The sequence below is a fragment of the Lolium rigidum genome, chromosome 5, assembly GCF_022539505.1.
Source record: "Lolium rigidum isolate FL_2022 chromosome 5, APGP_CSIRO_Lrig_0.1, whole genome shotgun sequence".
Classification (NCBI taxonomy): domain Eukaryota; kingdom Viridiplantae; phylum Streptophyta; class Magnoliopsida; order Poales; family Poaceae; genus Lolium; species Lolium rigidum.
In genome coordinates, this window is record NC_061512.1 from 192,497,579 (window position 1) to 192,514,365 (window position 16,787).

At 44.5% G+C, this 16,787-nt stretch overlaps 1 protein-coding gene and 1 long non-coding RNA gene across 4 annotated transcripts; one reads left to right on the forward strand and one right to left on the reverse strand.

Annotated features, from left to right (window-relative positions):
• Window positions 1-2,653: 2,653 nt before the first annotated feature.
• Window positions 2,654-6,470, reverse strand: LOC124654101. 3 transcript variants are annotated; one of them, XR_006988204.1, is made up of 5 exons: window positions 6,144-6,470; window positions 5,764-5,887; window positions 5,205-5,312; window positions 4,465-4,539; window positions 2,654-4,292 (listed from the first exon to the last, which is right to left on the reverse strand). It is a non-coding gene; the product is annotated as an uncharacterized LOC124654101 (long non-coding RNA). The 3 variants fall into 3 exon arrangements; XR_006988205.1 differs by having other exon boundaries at window positions 2,654-3,801; window positions 4,194-5,312; XR_006988203.1 differs by having other exon boundaries at window positions 2,654-5,312.
• A 6,359-nt stretch (window positions 6,471-12,829) lies between these two features.
• On the forward strand, window positions 12,830-15,881 carry LOC124651303 (uncharacterized protein At1g66480-like). Its single transcript, XM_047190402.1, has 2 exons — window positions 12,830-13,513; window positions 15,640-15,881. Exons 1-2 carry the CDS (start codon window positions 12,830-12,832, stop codon window positions 15,682-15,684), a joined length of 729 nt encoding a protein of 242 aa, XP_047046358.1. The 3' UTR covers window positions 15,685-15,881.
• Window positions 15,882-16,787: the final 906 nt, after the last annotated feature.

Genomic DNA, 16,787 nt, shown 5'->3' on the forward strand with positions numbered 1-16,787 from the left:
CGGCTTTCGGCCGTGTCCGTCGTCCGCAATGACGGAGGTAAGGGGGAAACTCCTCTGCTCTACTGTAGTGCTAGATTCATGTTGGTAGAACTAGTTGGGTTCAATAAGACCGTTCGTAATGCATAGATCTTGATTGAGTAGACCGACCAGCTCCAGCTTGTGCATCACGCTGCAGCACTCATCATTTGCGTACAAGCCTGGATCCTGATGGTGCACAAGAGAGCAGTTAAGCATGCTACTTTTCCTCGTGTGAGTTTCGGTCCTATGGTACATGAGATCAGGAGAGGATTGCCAACCTAAACAACATCTACAACTGCAACGACGTAGAGGCTATCCAGATGCTACAGATGAGAAGACCCTCTTTCTATGCTCTTGTGAAAATGTTTAGGACTAGAGGACTGCTGACTGATAGCATCCACACCTCTATTGAAGAACAAGTCACAATTTTTCTGCATGTCGTGGGTCATAACCAGAGGTTCAGAGTCATCCATAGCACATTCTGGCGATCCACGGAGACTATCTCTTGGTACTTCCAGGAGGTGTTATACGCAATTGGGGAGCTCAGAGATGAAATGATCAAGTCAGCATCAACGAACACACCACCCAAGATCAAGAACAACTATAGGTGGTTCCCCTATTTCAGGGTGAGTACAAAATCATGTTCCTTCTACCTATCAGTTGTGTGGTACTATCAGAAACATGACTGTGTGCTAATTTTTTTACAGGATTGCATTGGGGCTATTGATGGTACTCACGTCACTGCAAAAGTACCGAGATCAATGTCTGCAGCATTACGCGGGAGGAAGCACTACACCAGCCAGAACGTGCTAGCAGCTGTGGATTTCGATATGAGGTTCACCTACGTGCTTGCTGGGTGGGAGGATTCAGCTCATGATACGAGCATCCTGGCCGACAGCTTGTCAAGGCCTAATGGGTTGGAAATCCTTGAGGGTAAGTTCTACCTTGGAGATGTTGGATATGCATGCCGACCTGGTATTCTACCTTCTTCAGGAAAACAAGGTACCATCTCAACGAGTTCTCTGTGAAGCACCGACCTCAGAACGCGAAAGAGTTTTTCGGTCTGAGACACTTAAGCCTTAGAGTCACCATTGAGAGGGCATTTGCTGCATTGAAGAACAGGTTCAAGGTCCTTGTCCAGAAACCGTTCCACACTTTTGACACTCAAGTAAAGCTGGTCCTTGCTTGCTGCATTCTTCACAACTGGATCCTAGGTTGGGCGAGGATGAGTTCTTCGAAGAGGTTGTCACTTTTGATGAAGTAGAGACCGGCCATGGCGTTGACGTAGGCGACAATGATGCCTGGAAGGAGAAGAGGCAAGAGTGGACAGACGCAATATGGGAAGCTAGAGGCAATACCACCATCTGAGAAGAAGTGAAGAAGAAGAACCCCCTATTCGATCCCCTATTTCTCGAACCCCTATTCTATCCCCTATTCGATCCCCTGTTTTTTGAACCCCTATTCGATCCTCGTATATTGAACGATCCGGTTGTGATAAACCGTCATTCGTAGTAGCTAGGGAGTATCGTGTTATGAACTACCATTCGTACTAGCTAGGCTGATTTCGTGAACTACTAGCTTCGTAAGTTTGCAACTGTCGTGAACTGTGATTTATGTGCGATAGGAGGTGAGAGCATGGTAAGGCTACCCGTTGTAGAGAACATGTAACCTTCAGGGCCGGCCCTGAGGGGGGGCAGGCGGGGCGGCCGCCCCGGGCCCCAGGATCCAAAGGGGCCCCCAAGTCCCAGATAGCTATGCATATGCACCTGCCTGTGGCTGGAACAAATCTTGGGGCGACGCCATTAGAGCAGCAGGAGGTTTCTTCTCGCTCGTATGGTTGAGGACGAAGCATTATCTCAACGAATGGTTATATGGGCCTGGATATTGGGCCCTTCCCCTTTCTTTAACTTGGCGTTATTATTTAGCTAGAATGGGCTTTCCCCTTAATTAGCTACGAATGGGTTAAAAGAGATGTGTCCAATAGTCAGGAAAAAGACCGATCCACTAAATGCAACATCATTCGCTCAATAAAAAAAACAAATGCAACTTCAGTCAATCGAAATAGGATCTAAACAAGGAAGAGCACTTGCCATTCGTTGGTTATTTGAAGCATCACAAAAGCATCCGGGCTAAAATATGGCTTTCAAATTAAGTTCCAAATTAGTAGATGCTACCAAAGAGAGCGCAAAAAGCAAATGCAACTTCAGTCGATGCATCAATTAATGAACATATGAGTTGAATGAGTTGATATAAATAATTTGAATACACTTAAAAAATTGTATGTAATGCTTACCATATACTACAAATATTGATCTAGTAAGGGCCCTGATTTATAGATTCGCCCCGGGCCCCTAAAATCTCAGGACCGGCCCTGGTAACCTTAGGCATGTCTGGATGGTACCAAACAGACCTAATCTCATCTCCATCGAGATTTCGGATCGGCTGCTGGGCAAACAAATAGAAAGTCTTTTTCAGCCCAGCCGATGCAGCTCGACCTACCAAACAACAGACCAATTTCGACTTGTGGCTCGTTTTAGACGCGCATGTGTACTTACACCACAGCGCCAGTGAGCCACAAGTCGAAATTGGTCTGTTTCCTCCGGCCCAAGGTATAAAAAGGACGAACTGGTTCTGTTTCCTCCGGCCCAAGGTTTCGTCCTACATATTTTTGATCTGACTATTTTGCCCTCCCACCACACCATCAAACAATGCATAGGATTACACATTTTTTGGACGACCATCAGGCAACAACAAGAATTACAGGAAATTCCATCAGCGCGCCATAAATGATGTCCACCATCACCGACCATAATTCATGGGATTACATTCCATCAAACAATGCATCAGCGCGCCATAAATGTTGTCCAGCATTATAGGAAACAATTCATAGGATTACGCATTTTTTGACGACCATCAGACAGCAGGAATTATAGGAAACAAGAATTACAGGAAACAAGAATTACAGGAAATTCCATCACCGCACCATACTTTCAGGGCACCATCACCGCCCATAATTACAGGAAAGGTAATTAAAATCATATAAATCTAGATATCATAAATCTCCTGGAAAGGAAAGTAATCCCTTGAAGCATGGCTGGGCGAGATATGGTGCAAGCATATATAAAGGGTACCTCAAAGCATGATCTCCGGGAATCGCCAGGGATAAATCTACTGAAGGTGTCGAATCCTTGATGCCCTCCACAGGTACCCTGATACGTGCTCTGTTCTACTTCGCCTACAATTCCAGATAATCTGCAGTCACTGAGCAAGCTGATTGATTCGTGTGGATTTCAGGTTTGGTTGCAACTGGAAGAAGATAGAGGAGCACATCCGCACAAAGACTACGGTACAGGTAATTCCGTATTCAGACTCGATCATATCAAAGGCTGCAATTCAAAAATATACCTGAATGTTTGAAGTTTTTGCATTCAAAAATGGATTGGCGGCAAATATGCTAAATAGGGAGTGCTAGATGATTTGTGGTGTGTGTCTGGTGATTTTAGAACTATACTACTAGCGTAATCCAATTTGTTATCATATCTACAATGTATCTATCCAGATGAACCAATCAAAAAGATAAATTCTGATTTTGAAGGAGATTTCATGAACACACATTTTATGAGTCAATCAGTAATACTTGTGTTCAAGAAATGCTTTCCCGCGGATGGTTGAGCATTGAAAACCTAATGGTTTGCTAAACAGTGCATAATTATCGCTGACTACATTGATGGATCAAGCTGGTAGTACCTTCTGCCATCCATTATATGTGACTATAGTCTTGGTCTGGTATGAGTACATAATGAATGTTAGTATCGTCAACAGACGAGCAAGAGAAATTTTTTACACAAAGAGATATATCGACAATTCTATTGTAAGTCAATATTTGTGGTGCTACATGATGCCCACTCAGGAACGTTGCATAGATAATTTTATTTCCCTCATGAAATCATGATTGCCAAATAGTATAATCGTTCAGGAATGCCTCATGATAAATACCATGGTTATGTGGCATCCATCACTTGAAAAGTGCAGTTTGCTTTGGTTCTTCATTCTAATCAAAATCATGGAATTTACTTTGATGGTAAACTGACAATTTATCTATGGTGCTTTGGTTGTCTCTCCACTTGTTAGGAGACTTTCTGTTTCATGCTTTGAGATCTAACCAGTTTGAATACCTTGTGTGTGATCTGGGAGTATTTCTCAGGTTTACAGCCTCTGTTCGGATCATCGGGTTTGGTGAAGGTACATCCCACTTGTTGGAATAGCCTTTGAATCTGCAGTAATAAACAACCAAACGATGAGCACTGTTTAAGCGTCAAGAAAATTCAATGACAAATCAAAACTGATCAGTTTGCATCCAGGGGAGAAAGTAGATACCAGTTCACCCATCATGCATCGGACAAATGAACTTCCAGGGTTGAATATAAGAGTGGATCATAAACATACCTACTTTCATGGATTGCTCATTTTGCATTCAGGGGAGAAAGTAGATGCCTGAGTATGACCATTTTTTGTTCATGCCTGAGTAGATATTGGTTGGAAAGTATATTCAGAGTATTCTTAAACAATATAAGTTTGATTATTATGAAAATTAGTGACATGAGGCAGTGGAAACAAAACCCAGAAGGTGCACTGTTTAGTACAGCCTCGTGTCTCTAGCTAGCTGTGAAGTTTCCCACAAATTGATAGTAATATAAACTCGTTTTTGTTTAGTCCACCCAAATATATTGTTTGCTACCGATCTACAAACTCTAGCAACAAACTAATCTACATAGACAGAGAACACATTCCGCAATTTGTTAGATATTTGGTCAACATACTAGGGTCAGAATTTTATGTTTGATTGAAGAGTTGCCGGTTCGGCTTTTTTGAACATTCTCAGATTATTCTTACATTGTGTACTCCTATAAAAGACCTTCGTGGATTTGATATGAATGTTGGATGCTATATTTACTTTCCCTATATTTTTATTCTTAGATATTTTATGTCATCAATTTTTAAAATGTGTATCAACTTATGTCTCTGAATGTTATTAAAGATATGCCATTGTGAGGATGATTCTGTTGCCATGAGGTTTTGATTATTCAAAATGATGCACTGAAGTGCAGGACATGCTGTTGCAAAAGTAAGGTGTGCAGATTGACCTTTATAAGTATAGTAGTAGCACTAGAAACAAAGAACTCTACCTCCACATACTGTTGAAATTGATGTAGAAGCATCAGAGGCTTACATTTCTCAATTTATTCGATAAGTATATGAAAAGAAGTGTTCATGACGAAGCACAACAAGAGTGCCTGCAAAAGAGTATAAAGCACCTTGCTGAAATGGGTGATATTCACTTTTACCTCATCACACTTTCTGTGTAAGATAAGATTGAAGTTAATAAAAATGAGCTGGCCACAATCAGAGATAAGTAGCCTGAAAATATTGCAGGAAAAAAAGAAAGGCTATTCTAACGATGGTGAGCCAAGTTCCCTAACATCCGAAAATCCAGTGGTAAAAAAAAAGCTATTCTAACCATCGTGAGCCAAGATACCAACGATAGATTGCAGAAGACTCTTAATTATCTCCACTGTCATTTGGTTGAAATAAATAATGGCATACATAGGTTGTCTTATAATCTGCCAACTTTACACAGAGGTAATACATAACTAGAAAGACAATAAACCACTACCAGAAAAACCTTGATTCAAATTTGTCCAAGATTGAATCAAATGACAGTCTAAGGAGTAAATAGTAGATTACCATTGAAGCTTAGTTCGCCGATTTTGCTTCATGTTAATCAATTGTATTGTAAATCTGTTCCCGGTCCTTCAAGTCCCTTCTTTTCATTTTATTATTATTTTTCTTCTGCCTTCACTTTTATATCCTGCAAATCGGAGCAACAAAATACCCAAATTAGTGAAATTCTCATGCATACAATCAGCCAAATGTGCAGAAGTAACCGAAGTATCATAGATGAGAGACTCATGCATCTGAGTAAATACCAAAACAATCATCATATCTACAGAGTAAGCACACGGCATATCTTTTCAGTTTGGTTGCAGGATCGAATGAAAATTTAGTATTTCAAGCAACATCGAACAAAGCAATTCCAGATTTGCCGCAGGATGAGATTAACATACCTCTTCAAGGAGCAGCACGAGAACGAAGATGTGGATGACCTCCGTCGGCGCCTAGCTCAGTGTCGCCTGGCCCGCCAAGAGCATGCAGAGCTTGAGCGATGCTTGCTCTCCTCAGGCTCTCTGGTGACCAGGATCTTTGACGAGGGCGAAGCAGAGAGCGGGGAGTGCCGCCGGAACGAGGGCAGCGGCCGGGAGGCAGGGGAGGGGGTAGGTTGTCGCAGCAGCGGTGAGGAGGCACGGAAGGGGGCAGAACTCTCTGTAGAGGCAGGAGTACAGCGGAGGAGGAAGTCCTCTCGCTGGCGGAGGGGGGAGGCACGGGAGGGGGCATCCCTTGGCACCGGTAATAGAGAGGTAGTGGAGGGCGGCTTGTGGATGAGGCAAGAGAGAGTGGGAGCATGTGAGTGTGGATTTGTCCACTTCGTGGCATGGGCTTTTTTGTCCAAGTGAGCATGATTTTCATCTAAAAAGAGCATGCACGATTTTCACCTTAAATAGTGCCCCGATTAACACAATATAAATTGACCAAGAGAAAGATTTCTCCTGTTTCAATTCGGATGAACTAAATGTTAGACTTGTTTTGGTCCAGCTAGCATTAGGACTATAAAAATATATTTTAAGCATCCTTCTTGTTTTAAAAATAATCTTACGATATCTTTTTGATAATTGGTTTTATTTAATTATGCTGAAAATCATCATTTAGTTAAAAATTGCATCATTCATATTATCGTAATGAGTTAAGTATCCTTTGGTTTGTGGTGGTTAAAGTTTATCAAATACATGTCGAGAGATATTTTATCCGATAATTTTAAATATGTATTTCGTTTGATATAGTGATAATTACTATGTTTCCTATTATTATTGGAAAAGCCAACTCTGGTTATTAATTTTCACGTGGCACATTTTAAGTCAAAAGCTATTATTTTAGTCAACGCGGAAATGAGTGATGAGGGTGTAAGGAGTTGAAACTTCGAGAATGATGAAAACAACATGGATCCCTCACATTTCAACTGATGTTGTGTTTTGTGGATCATAGATTGCATGTACTCCGAACTCGCTCCAATTCACCGCCGAGATCGGCTAGAGGAGGATAATGTCGCAGTATGCCATCGAATGGCACTCCGCCTCTGTTGGCTGCAAGCGCTGGGTCGCCGGGTTGACGCGACCGGCGGAGAAGAGCGGGACCGTGCCGCCCATGATAGAATATGGCGGAAGCGGTGGAATAAGGAGGTCGTCGACCCTAGGCGCGAGGAGGGAGCGGAGTAGACAACCAGGTCACCGGCGGTGGTTAGACAGGGTCAAGACATGGTCGCTACTGAATGGGGAATAGAGAGAGTTGAGAGTGGAAGAGAGTGGAATGACGACTGTGATGGGATTTTTTTCTATAGATTTGGGCAAGTGGTTATTCAGTTTAAGGCTTCCATGTATTGTGTTGTAATTTTAGTGTTCCCTTGGATTCAGCTAAAATTAGCAAGCAATTCCTTTCTTCCTTATTTTTGAAAAAGGCACATCTTTGACTCATTTAATAAACAAGATAGACCACCCTTACTATGTCTTCGCTTCGTCCTCCACCATCATTCGCCGGTGCACCATCATCCGCCGGTGGCTAGGGTTCGTGCGTTGGGTGCTAAGGGTTCCTGCGTTCGTGCGTGTAGATGGTCGAAGCTGGGTGTCGTGGGTGAGGACCTAGGTGAGGATGGCTGCATATGGGATGGTCGAAGCTTTGTGCGGTCTGGCCCCGAAGGTTGCTGACCATTACAAAAACGAGATGGGTCGGCTCATTTAAGTGCCATCGTTTGTTCGATCAATCAGGGAGACACGGACATTTCATTTTTTCGGTTTTCTAGGTCTTTTATGTTATTCGACTTTTTCTGTATAGATTTGAAAAATGTTCAAATTTTAAAAAGTTTAAAATCTGAAAGCAATCAAATTTGAAAATTGTTCAAAACTAAAAAATGCTTTAAATTGAAAAAATTAAACTTTGAAAAAATGTCAGATTAACAATATTCAAATCTACTATCATTCTTTTGAATTTTCACATGTAAGTGGTAAATTATATATGTGCATTGAAAAATAAATTTTGATGACCCGTGGTAACGCACGGGCACTTGTACTAGTATAGCAAAAACACGGTCTGCACCACGATTATTCTGAGCTCCCATTATGCACGTACACGTACGACGACCACGCCGAGCACATTTTTGTACAGGCTACCTACGTACTGACCGATGACGGATTTGTATGTCACCCATACCGAAGTACTGAAACGGATTCTTCATCACCAGGATTACTGCTGATGACTGTGATTTATACTGACTGGATTTGGTCTCATCAATCAAACGAGTTAGGTAAAGTTATACCAGTCGATTGAGCCTAACATATGGGGGAAAACGGATACGCGGCATGGTAGAGAGAGAGAGTCACCGAGGGAGGGTAGAATCTCTGACTCCAGGGCTCATACACACACCTTGACACGGTCTGGTCATCGACACAGACCATATGCGACCGGGCTCGCTTTTTGTCCATGCAGATGCTTCCCGTACGTACGTAGCAGCAGCTAATCACACATCTCCTGCGAGGGGTTGTGGAGATGGAGATGGACGTCTGCGAAGATTGCCAGTTTACGTTGAGTCACTTAGTTAGGCTATGGGACATGTACTACGAGAGAAAATAGCAGATTACACCACTTTGTTGGTGTCTTTTTTGCAAAGAACCACAACAGTGGTTTGTTGTTGCAAGAAACACCACATTTTGCTGTAATTGTTTGCACATACCACATAAAAGTAATTAAGGAGCTTGATGGCCAATTAGTTAGTCAGGCTTACTATTAGGCGGGCCAGTGTGGCAATTCCTCTATGTGGTCTTTCGCATCGTTAGTTTTTCTAATTTTCAGAATCAGAATATTTTTGAAAATATGCATATTTTAAAATCTGAACATTTTGTAAACATGAATTTTGTAATATTTTACTATTTTCAAAAATAAATATGAACATTTCCAAAATTTTCACTTTTCAAAATCTAAATATTTTCATGTTCTGACCATTTTTAAAATCTGAACAAATTTAAAACCTAGAGATTTTTCAATTCTAAATTTTTAAAACTCTGAACTTTTCATAATCAAAACAAAATTTAAACTATGAACATTTTTTAATCTGAATAAATGTAAAATCTGGAACTTTGCGATTCTGATTTTTTAAGAATTGAATTTTTATTTATAAATTTTCAAAATTTGAATATTTTTTGTAATCTTAACGTTTTTAAAATATAAACTTTTTCAAAATTTGAAATTTTATTAAAATTCAAATCCTTTCCATTTTTGAACATTGATGCTGGCGGCAGTGCGCCCACAGGCACGAGGAGGCCGAGGGTATTCTGGCTAGGACCGATGGATTTCCTCGCGTTGCAGGTTGTGCGGATTTCTCGATGGCGTACCACCGGTTGTTTCCAGGGTGGCCACCTCCGCCTGGAAGGGACGAGACAATGGAGAGGAATTACCACGTTGGACCGCTGACAATGGGACTGACTAACTGGCCATCAATTGTGTTAATTACTAATTATGGGTTGTATGCAAATAATTATAACAAAATGTGGTGTTCCTTGCAAAAACAAACCAATGTTGTGGTTCTATGCAAAAAAGACACCAACAATTGATGTGATCTGCTATTCCCACATCTCCTGCGAGGGGTTGTGGAGATGGAGATGGACGTCTGCGAAGATTGCCAGTTTACGTTGAGTCACTTAGTTAGGCTATGGGACATGTACAACGAGGTAACATCAACACCTATCATGTAAGATAGATTTGGTTGATTTTTCATAAACATGTGTGCACCAAACTAAAACAGAGAAAACATCATCTTCTGGATTTTGCCGGTAAATCCGGAGAAACAAGTGGTTAATTTGACCTCAGAATGGTGACCTATCACACGAAGTGAAACGCTTGTACGCGACAAGCCGGCTGCCTGCACGTCGGAAATACCCTGTAGTTTCTGGAAGTTATGTTGTATAGGGTTTGACCCGTCATTTTTGTAGTACATGTTAATATAGGAGGTACGGCTAGTTCAACCACAAGACGAAGCCAACATACAACACCGCGGATTCACGGTCATCCAGGATTACCGGATTGCAGCTATCCAGGATTACCGGATTGCAGCTATCCACCGAGTATTTGTAAAAAAAATTAGAAAATCTTAAACCTATGTCCTTATTTACGTAGCATACATATGTTTAGCCATTTAATTGTATTTCGGTTTGACCGTAGATTTCACCGAAAAATTATGTTATGTAAAAGTATAAAAATCATGTACATCCCTGGATAAAGTTGAGCAAGTAATTTTGGAATGGAGGGAATACCTAAATTCATATTAGAAAAATGCCCCTAAAACACGCTTCGTGGCTCATGCTCTCGCCCCCTATGGGCGATGGCGGGGGCGAACCCTAGCCCATCCCCAACACCCCCGGGTCACCTCCCTCTCACCGGCTGCCGCCGGGTAAAGCCCGCGCAGAGCCGATGACGGTGGGATCTCCTCGTCCCCCGCGCTACGGTAGCCTACGGGGCAGTCGCGGCTGGAGGCGGTGGGCTTTGACTTCGACCGACGGCGCGAGGAAGCTTCTTGGTGAGCATGGTGGCTTCCGAGGGGCGCAACTACGGAGGTTGGCGGTGAGACGCGTCGGCGACGGGATCTTCTGCAGGGAGGCACACCGGTACGGGTCTGATCTGGGTATCCGTGCGCGTGTAGCGGGTTGGGAAGGGTTGCGTCGAGACGGCCATCTCTGGAGATGCTGGAGTCGGTCATGGCCGCTTTGGTCGAGGTGCCATGCCTCCCAAAGGGGACGAGGAAGTGGAGCCAGGTTTTGGGGTGGCGAGGCGGCCGGCGGTGGTTGCGTTGGCCGCTCGAGCGGCACCGTTGCTAGGGCTGGAGGCGATCTGCTTCGGTGGGTAGTCATCTTGGATTACGGGATTGATGCTATCCAGGATATAGTTTTCTTAAACCTATTATGTAAAAAAATAAAATGTCTTAAACCTATGTCCTTATTTACTTAGAATACATATGTTTAACTATTTAACGGTTTAGGTTTGACCATCATTTGACCAAAAAATTATGTTATGTAATGATGTAAAAATCATGTACTCTCTCCGTTCCTAGATAAAGTTGAGCAATTTATTTTGAGAGGGAGGGAGTATCTGAATTCATATTCAAAAAATGCAAATAATACATATTTTATTTTAAATGTGTCATGTATTCTTAGTCAAACTATTGTTCAAAGTTAAATCACGGAAAACGAGGATGACTAAAGTAGAGTCTTATATTGTCTTATTTTTCACTAAACAAAAGCTTATATCATAAATAGCATTTTAAATATTTTTCAATGCAATATTTCCTAGTACACCCTCCGTTCATAATCACTCTGCATTATGTGTTTAGTCAAAATTAACCTTTGTAAATTTTATCAAATATTTAGAAAAAATGTCAACAACTACAATGTAAAATTCAGATTGTATTTGTTGACATTTTTTTACTTAACTCACTAAACCCTGAACTCCGTGAGCTTTATTTGATTAGCCGATGCTGGGCTTGGACATCATTGTGCTACCATGACGGCTCCAACAAGATTGCACCAGATCAAATTCTACGACACAATCTCGAGACAAAATGTGAATAGAGCGGATTTTCAGCATCATTAGCACCGCAGTGGTCAGTGGAGCGCTTGAGCTGTGAATCCTCTCGATGTCATATTTGAAAGGTTTTTCCAAAAATATGTTTTTGGTATTATATAAAGTATGTTTTATCTGTCAAAGTTTTGTCTCTAAATGTATTATGGGTTTATACATATAAAAATAGAGTGAGCATCATTTTTCTTCTAGTTGACTTAACTTAGCGTCAGAAAAAGCAATATAGCAATCCTAATGCTTGCTTTTTACTACATCATTCGGCTCCAACAAGATTGCACCGGATCATATGTTACATTATGACACAATCTCGAGATAAAAGGTGAATAGAACAAATTTTCACCATCATTAGCACCCAGTGGAGCGCTTCAGCTGTGCATCCTCTCGGTGCTAACACCTAACACGGCCACTTTTGCGTTATTCAGCGTACACACGAATCATGCATATTGGATTTGTGGTCTGTTATCATTCGCATTGCCACATACTTAAAGGCAAAAGTGGTGTGATCGTATACATCACACGAAAAAGCTGTGTGGTCTACCAACGAAAAAGGAAAATAAAAAACATTTTGAAGATAATAAAGAGAAGTGTACAAAAAGGAACACGAATTTCGCTATAACGGCGACGTTAGATTTTCCAGCTAGATCATGGGAACACCTACAAATAAAAGGATGTGATTGGTTGATTTTTCGAAGAAAGAAATCGAAGGACGTGCGAACACTAGTATCTTCCTTCTCAGTCGTATAGTGTTAATAACATTAGTAGATGGAAGAGTACTGTATATGGGTATTTGACTCGGAGGCCCCGAGCAGGGCAGACAAGCTTTATAACTCCCCGCGCTCCGTCTTCCTCCCGCTCGCTCCTCCAACCGCACGTACGTACGGTAACCCAACCTCCAAAGCTCCTCGCTAGTCATACTACACCCTGTGCTTGCGCGGGCATCTCCTTGCAGGCTGAAGCAAAGCTTAGCTAAGCTAGCCAGGCAGGCTGACCGGCCGCGCGGCGGCACGTAGTGCCATCCATGGGGAACGCTCTGGCCGGCAGGCGGCGGGTGGCGAAGGTGATGACGGTGGATGGCGCCACGTTCCGGTACAAGGCGCCGGCCACAGCGGGCACGGCGCTGCGCGGCCACCCGGGGCACCAGCTCCTGGAGGCCGACGAGGTGCGGCGGCTGGGCGTGCGCGCGAGGCCGCTGGACCGCGACGCGGCGCTGAAGCCGGGCAAGCTCTACTTCCTGGTCCAGCTCCCTCGTGGTGGTGGGGGGCGCGGGGACGCGGACGATGACCTGCGCGCGCCGCGGAAGACGTGGTCCGGCGCGCTCCACGTTGGCGCGAGGGAGCGGCTGGAGAGCCTGATGCTGTCGCGCCGCACCGTGTCGGACGTGGCGTCGCTGATGCCGTCCGCCCGGGGGCCGGCGGGTGTTGGCGGTGGTGGGGGACTTGGCGGGGAGGGGGTGTCGGGGCGGCGGTCGTCGTCGGTTGAGGCCGGCGCGGACGGCGCGGTGCGGCTGCGGATGCGGCTGCCGAAGGCGGAGGTGGCGCGGCTGATGAAGGAGAGCCGGGACCCCGCCGAGGCCGCAGAGCGGATCATGCAGCTGTGCGTCGCCAGGGACCAGGGCGGCGGCCCCGCGCCGTCGGGGCCGGCGCGCCACGCCTCGGCGCCCGTCTCCGCTCTGTACACCGGCAAGACGGCCGTGAAGAAAGAGGTGAGCACCTTCCCTTCCCGTGACCTTGCGTGCGTTGACAGGGCTCGCCCGCCATGTTACTCCCCATTCTTTTTTCCCAAACTTGCTCAGACGATAATTTGGCACCGTGCGAACCAACTCCCGAGCTCAATCAGGCATGGCCGATAAGGACGTACTACGTCTCCAGTTTCCTACACATGCCGCGCAATTCCGCCCCTCTTCCTCCAACCGAAATGGCTGCACGCAGAAAACCGAAACAATCCGCCGGCGAAGCAACACCAACCAGACCATAAGTGGCAATGTGCCGATCGAGTCTGCCAGTTCATGCCGTGGGCGTTCCAAATCGCTCTGTTGCGTGCGCGCGCCGATAAGTCCGATCACGTCGAACTAGTTGGTGAAGCTTCTTCCTCGCTCGATCCTCCTCGCCCATCCACCGGATCGGAGCGCATCTCGCGTCCCAGCAGCTGTGCCCGGCAGCTTCACGGCGCGCGGCACGTGTCCCGGCGGCCATGTGAGGGCGCCCTGCTCCGGCCGGCACGGCCAGCTTAACTTAATCCAATCCGATCCGAGCCCAATTAGTTAGTACCACTGGAAAGCCAGGTCAAGTCAATTTCGCTCCAGTTTCCGCTGTGCTCTGGCGCTGCGGCGGTAGGTGATGTGGTTAGCTCGATAGCTCAGGCCGCGCCACGTCAAGCGAGCGGGGACGTGCCGGGATCCTCCTGCATGTGCAGCAAAGATTCTCAGGCTCGTTTGTTTAGCGCGCTAACCACGCGACTGCTACAGTACAGATTACTACCGCTGTACTATACTGGTTATATTGGTCCTAAACTGGTAATGACACGCGGTTCGTGAATAGTTTAGTTGATTCCGTCACCTACGTGTCTCCGTCTCGAGGTAGGTGCCTCTTCAGTTTGAATTTCCAGTTGGTTTGATCAAATTTAGGAAATTCTTTGATTCATAGAATTTGCATCGGAATTATGTAGGATTTAGATTTTATATAAAATTCTACACTAGTCGTTGGATTCATAGGAACGTATGCTATACGAAATAAACCTATAGAAATCTTGTAGCGCAAATCCTTTACCACAATCAAAGAGAATTCATCTTTCTATATGAATCAACTAGATATGACATCCTAATCATACGTTTTTTCTATTCATATGGTTTTTCCTATCCGGTGAATCAAATGAACCCTTAATGGTAACTTACTAAGGGTAACCATCGCTTATAATTTAGCCCCTCAAACAGCCGATAGCTCGGTACCAGGTGTTCTATATCATCCCCATCCTCCGCCGGCTTCCTTTTAGAACAAATCGAGCTCGATGGTTAGATCTTTCCACGCGGCGAAGGCTACGGACAGATGGCCTGATTCCGGCGACGGCAGCAACGAGCCGGAAGTCGACATGGTCTTGAAGGGCAAAGCTTGCATGCCGTCGGTTGGAGTTTTGGGCGGAGGAATTAACATGTCGGCTGAGGGGCTATGGCTCGATTCCGGCGATGGAACTAACCTGCGAGCGAGTTAGAGTGGGGCAGGAGGGCGGTAGAGATTGAGGGATCTCGGTAGAGCCTAATAGTGGTCGCTGGAAGCAAGTAGCAACGCTGGAGAATAGGCGATGATGCGGTACCTACGAAGGAGGAGCCTATCAGCACGGGGTGGAGGACGCATCTTTTCTCTAGACGAGCCGAGGCGAAGTATATTTGAAAGTCGGAGACAGCGCAGAGTAAACATTTTACTCTTCTAAAGCGTATCAAGCCTTTGAAAGATCGGCTAGATCAAATTTAGCCTCTTAAAACGAAATTTGTACTCCTCTGAAGCCCCCCTTTTAGGAATCGGCTACAGGATGCCCTAAGACTAGCGCGCGTACGCAAGTCGTTGGGCCAACTTCTTGTTAGATCAGTCCTGACTCTGGGCAATTATCATGAGCCGTTGCTTTTCCCTTTTTTGGTACGAGACAAAGTGACTTCATATAGTGCTTCACAATGCTTCCCTTTGAAGCAAAACGCTCGATCGATTGTCAAACCTTGCATAAAAATTGCCGTATTCGGTCACAGAATTCGATCGACAAGAAATATGAACATCTATAAATTCGTATACACTGTAAGACTGTGTAGCAAGTGTTAACACCAGCTTGCTCTTTTCCCTGCAGAAGCGGACGAGGTTCATGGCGGTGCCAGACGAGATCATCGGATGACGAAACGGAACGGCGTTTCATCGCGCGACGTTCTAATGTGTGTATGTTTTTGTCCAAATTTGCCGGGTTTGGAATATGAGAAGCTGCTGAGACACACGCATGGCTTCCTGCCTCTCCAGCAATTTCTGAACTAGGATATGCCCACCACCAAGTCTTGTCTTCCTACCTCTCTCATCGGTACTGTAGTTTGTGTAGTAGTGCTTACTAGCAAAACTAGAAAGAAAGAAAAAAGTACTTAATCAGTTCGTGTAAATATTCCGCTGCTTAATCAGTGCTTGCATTGCATGTCGTCTCTTACTAGCGCGCGTCACCCTTCATCAGTCGTTTTCTCTTGTCTGGCTACATGTCTGCGTCCATTTGGACCCGTGATTTCGTAAGCTTAACAGCGAACTTCATGAGCGTCTTTCCCACTATCACTGCAGCCATGTGAATGGGAAGCACGAGGCCGGCTGCTCCTGGCGTTTACCCGGCGCCGTCTTCTGCCGCCGCCGTTGCCGCTGCAAACGCTTCTAAGGTGTCGTAATCTATTTTGAAGGTCACTGGTGAGTCTACCTCGTATCATATCAGTGGCTGAAAAAGATTCCAACAGGCGGAGGCCGGGCTTGTCGCTTTGCTAGCTGCATCCTAAATAAGGATGGCAATGATTAGGGTATGAGCAGGGTAGAACAATATCATACTTATACCTATATCTGTAAAGTCAATGGGTATAAACTTCTACCCATACCTATAAAATTTTATCCATACCCATACCCGGCGAGTACCCGTACCTATTGGACACCCGGTGGGTAGGTTAAATTGTACATGAGTCAATCATAATTTTACATTTATCGATAACAAATTCGATTAAAAAAATTAATTATCTCAACTCAATAACAGGTAGTTGAGTACATAACATTTAACATAATATAAAAATCACATTCTCATATTCTAACTCATAAGTCAACAAAAGTAGACATGTCACGTATGAATTTGACAATAAATGGGCAGGTATGGGTATACCCGCGGGTACGAGGCTATACCCGTGCCCTACCCATGATTTAACGGGCAGTGTATGGGTACTACTCATGGGTATAAAAGTGTATCCATACCCTGCCCGTGCCGTA

Coding starts and splice junctions, on each gene's coding strand:
- LOC124651303 (XM_047190402.1), top strand. CDS start 12,830: ATGGGGAACGCTCTGGCCGGCAGGCGGCGGGTGGCGAAGGTGATGACG. Junction 13,514..15,639: donor AGACGGCCGTGAAGAAAGAG/GTGAGCACCTTC, acceptor TTTTCCCTGCAG/AAGCGGACGAGGTTCATGGC.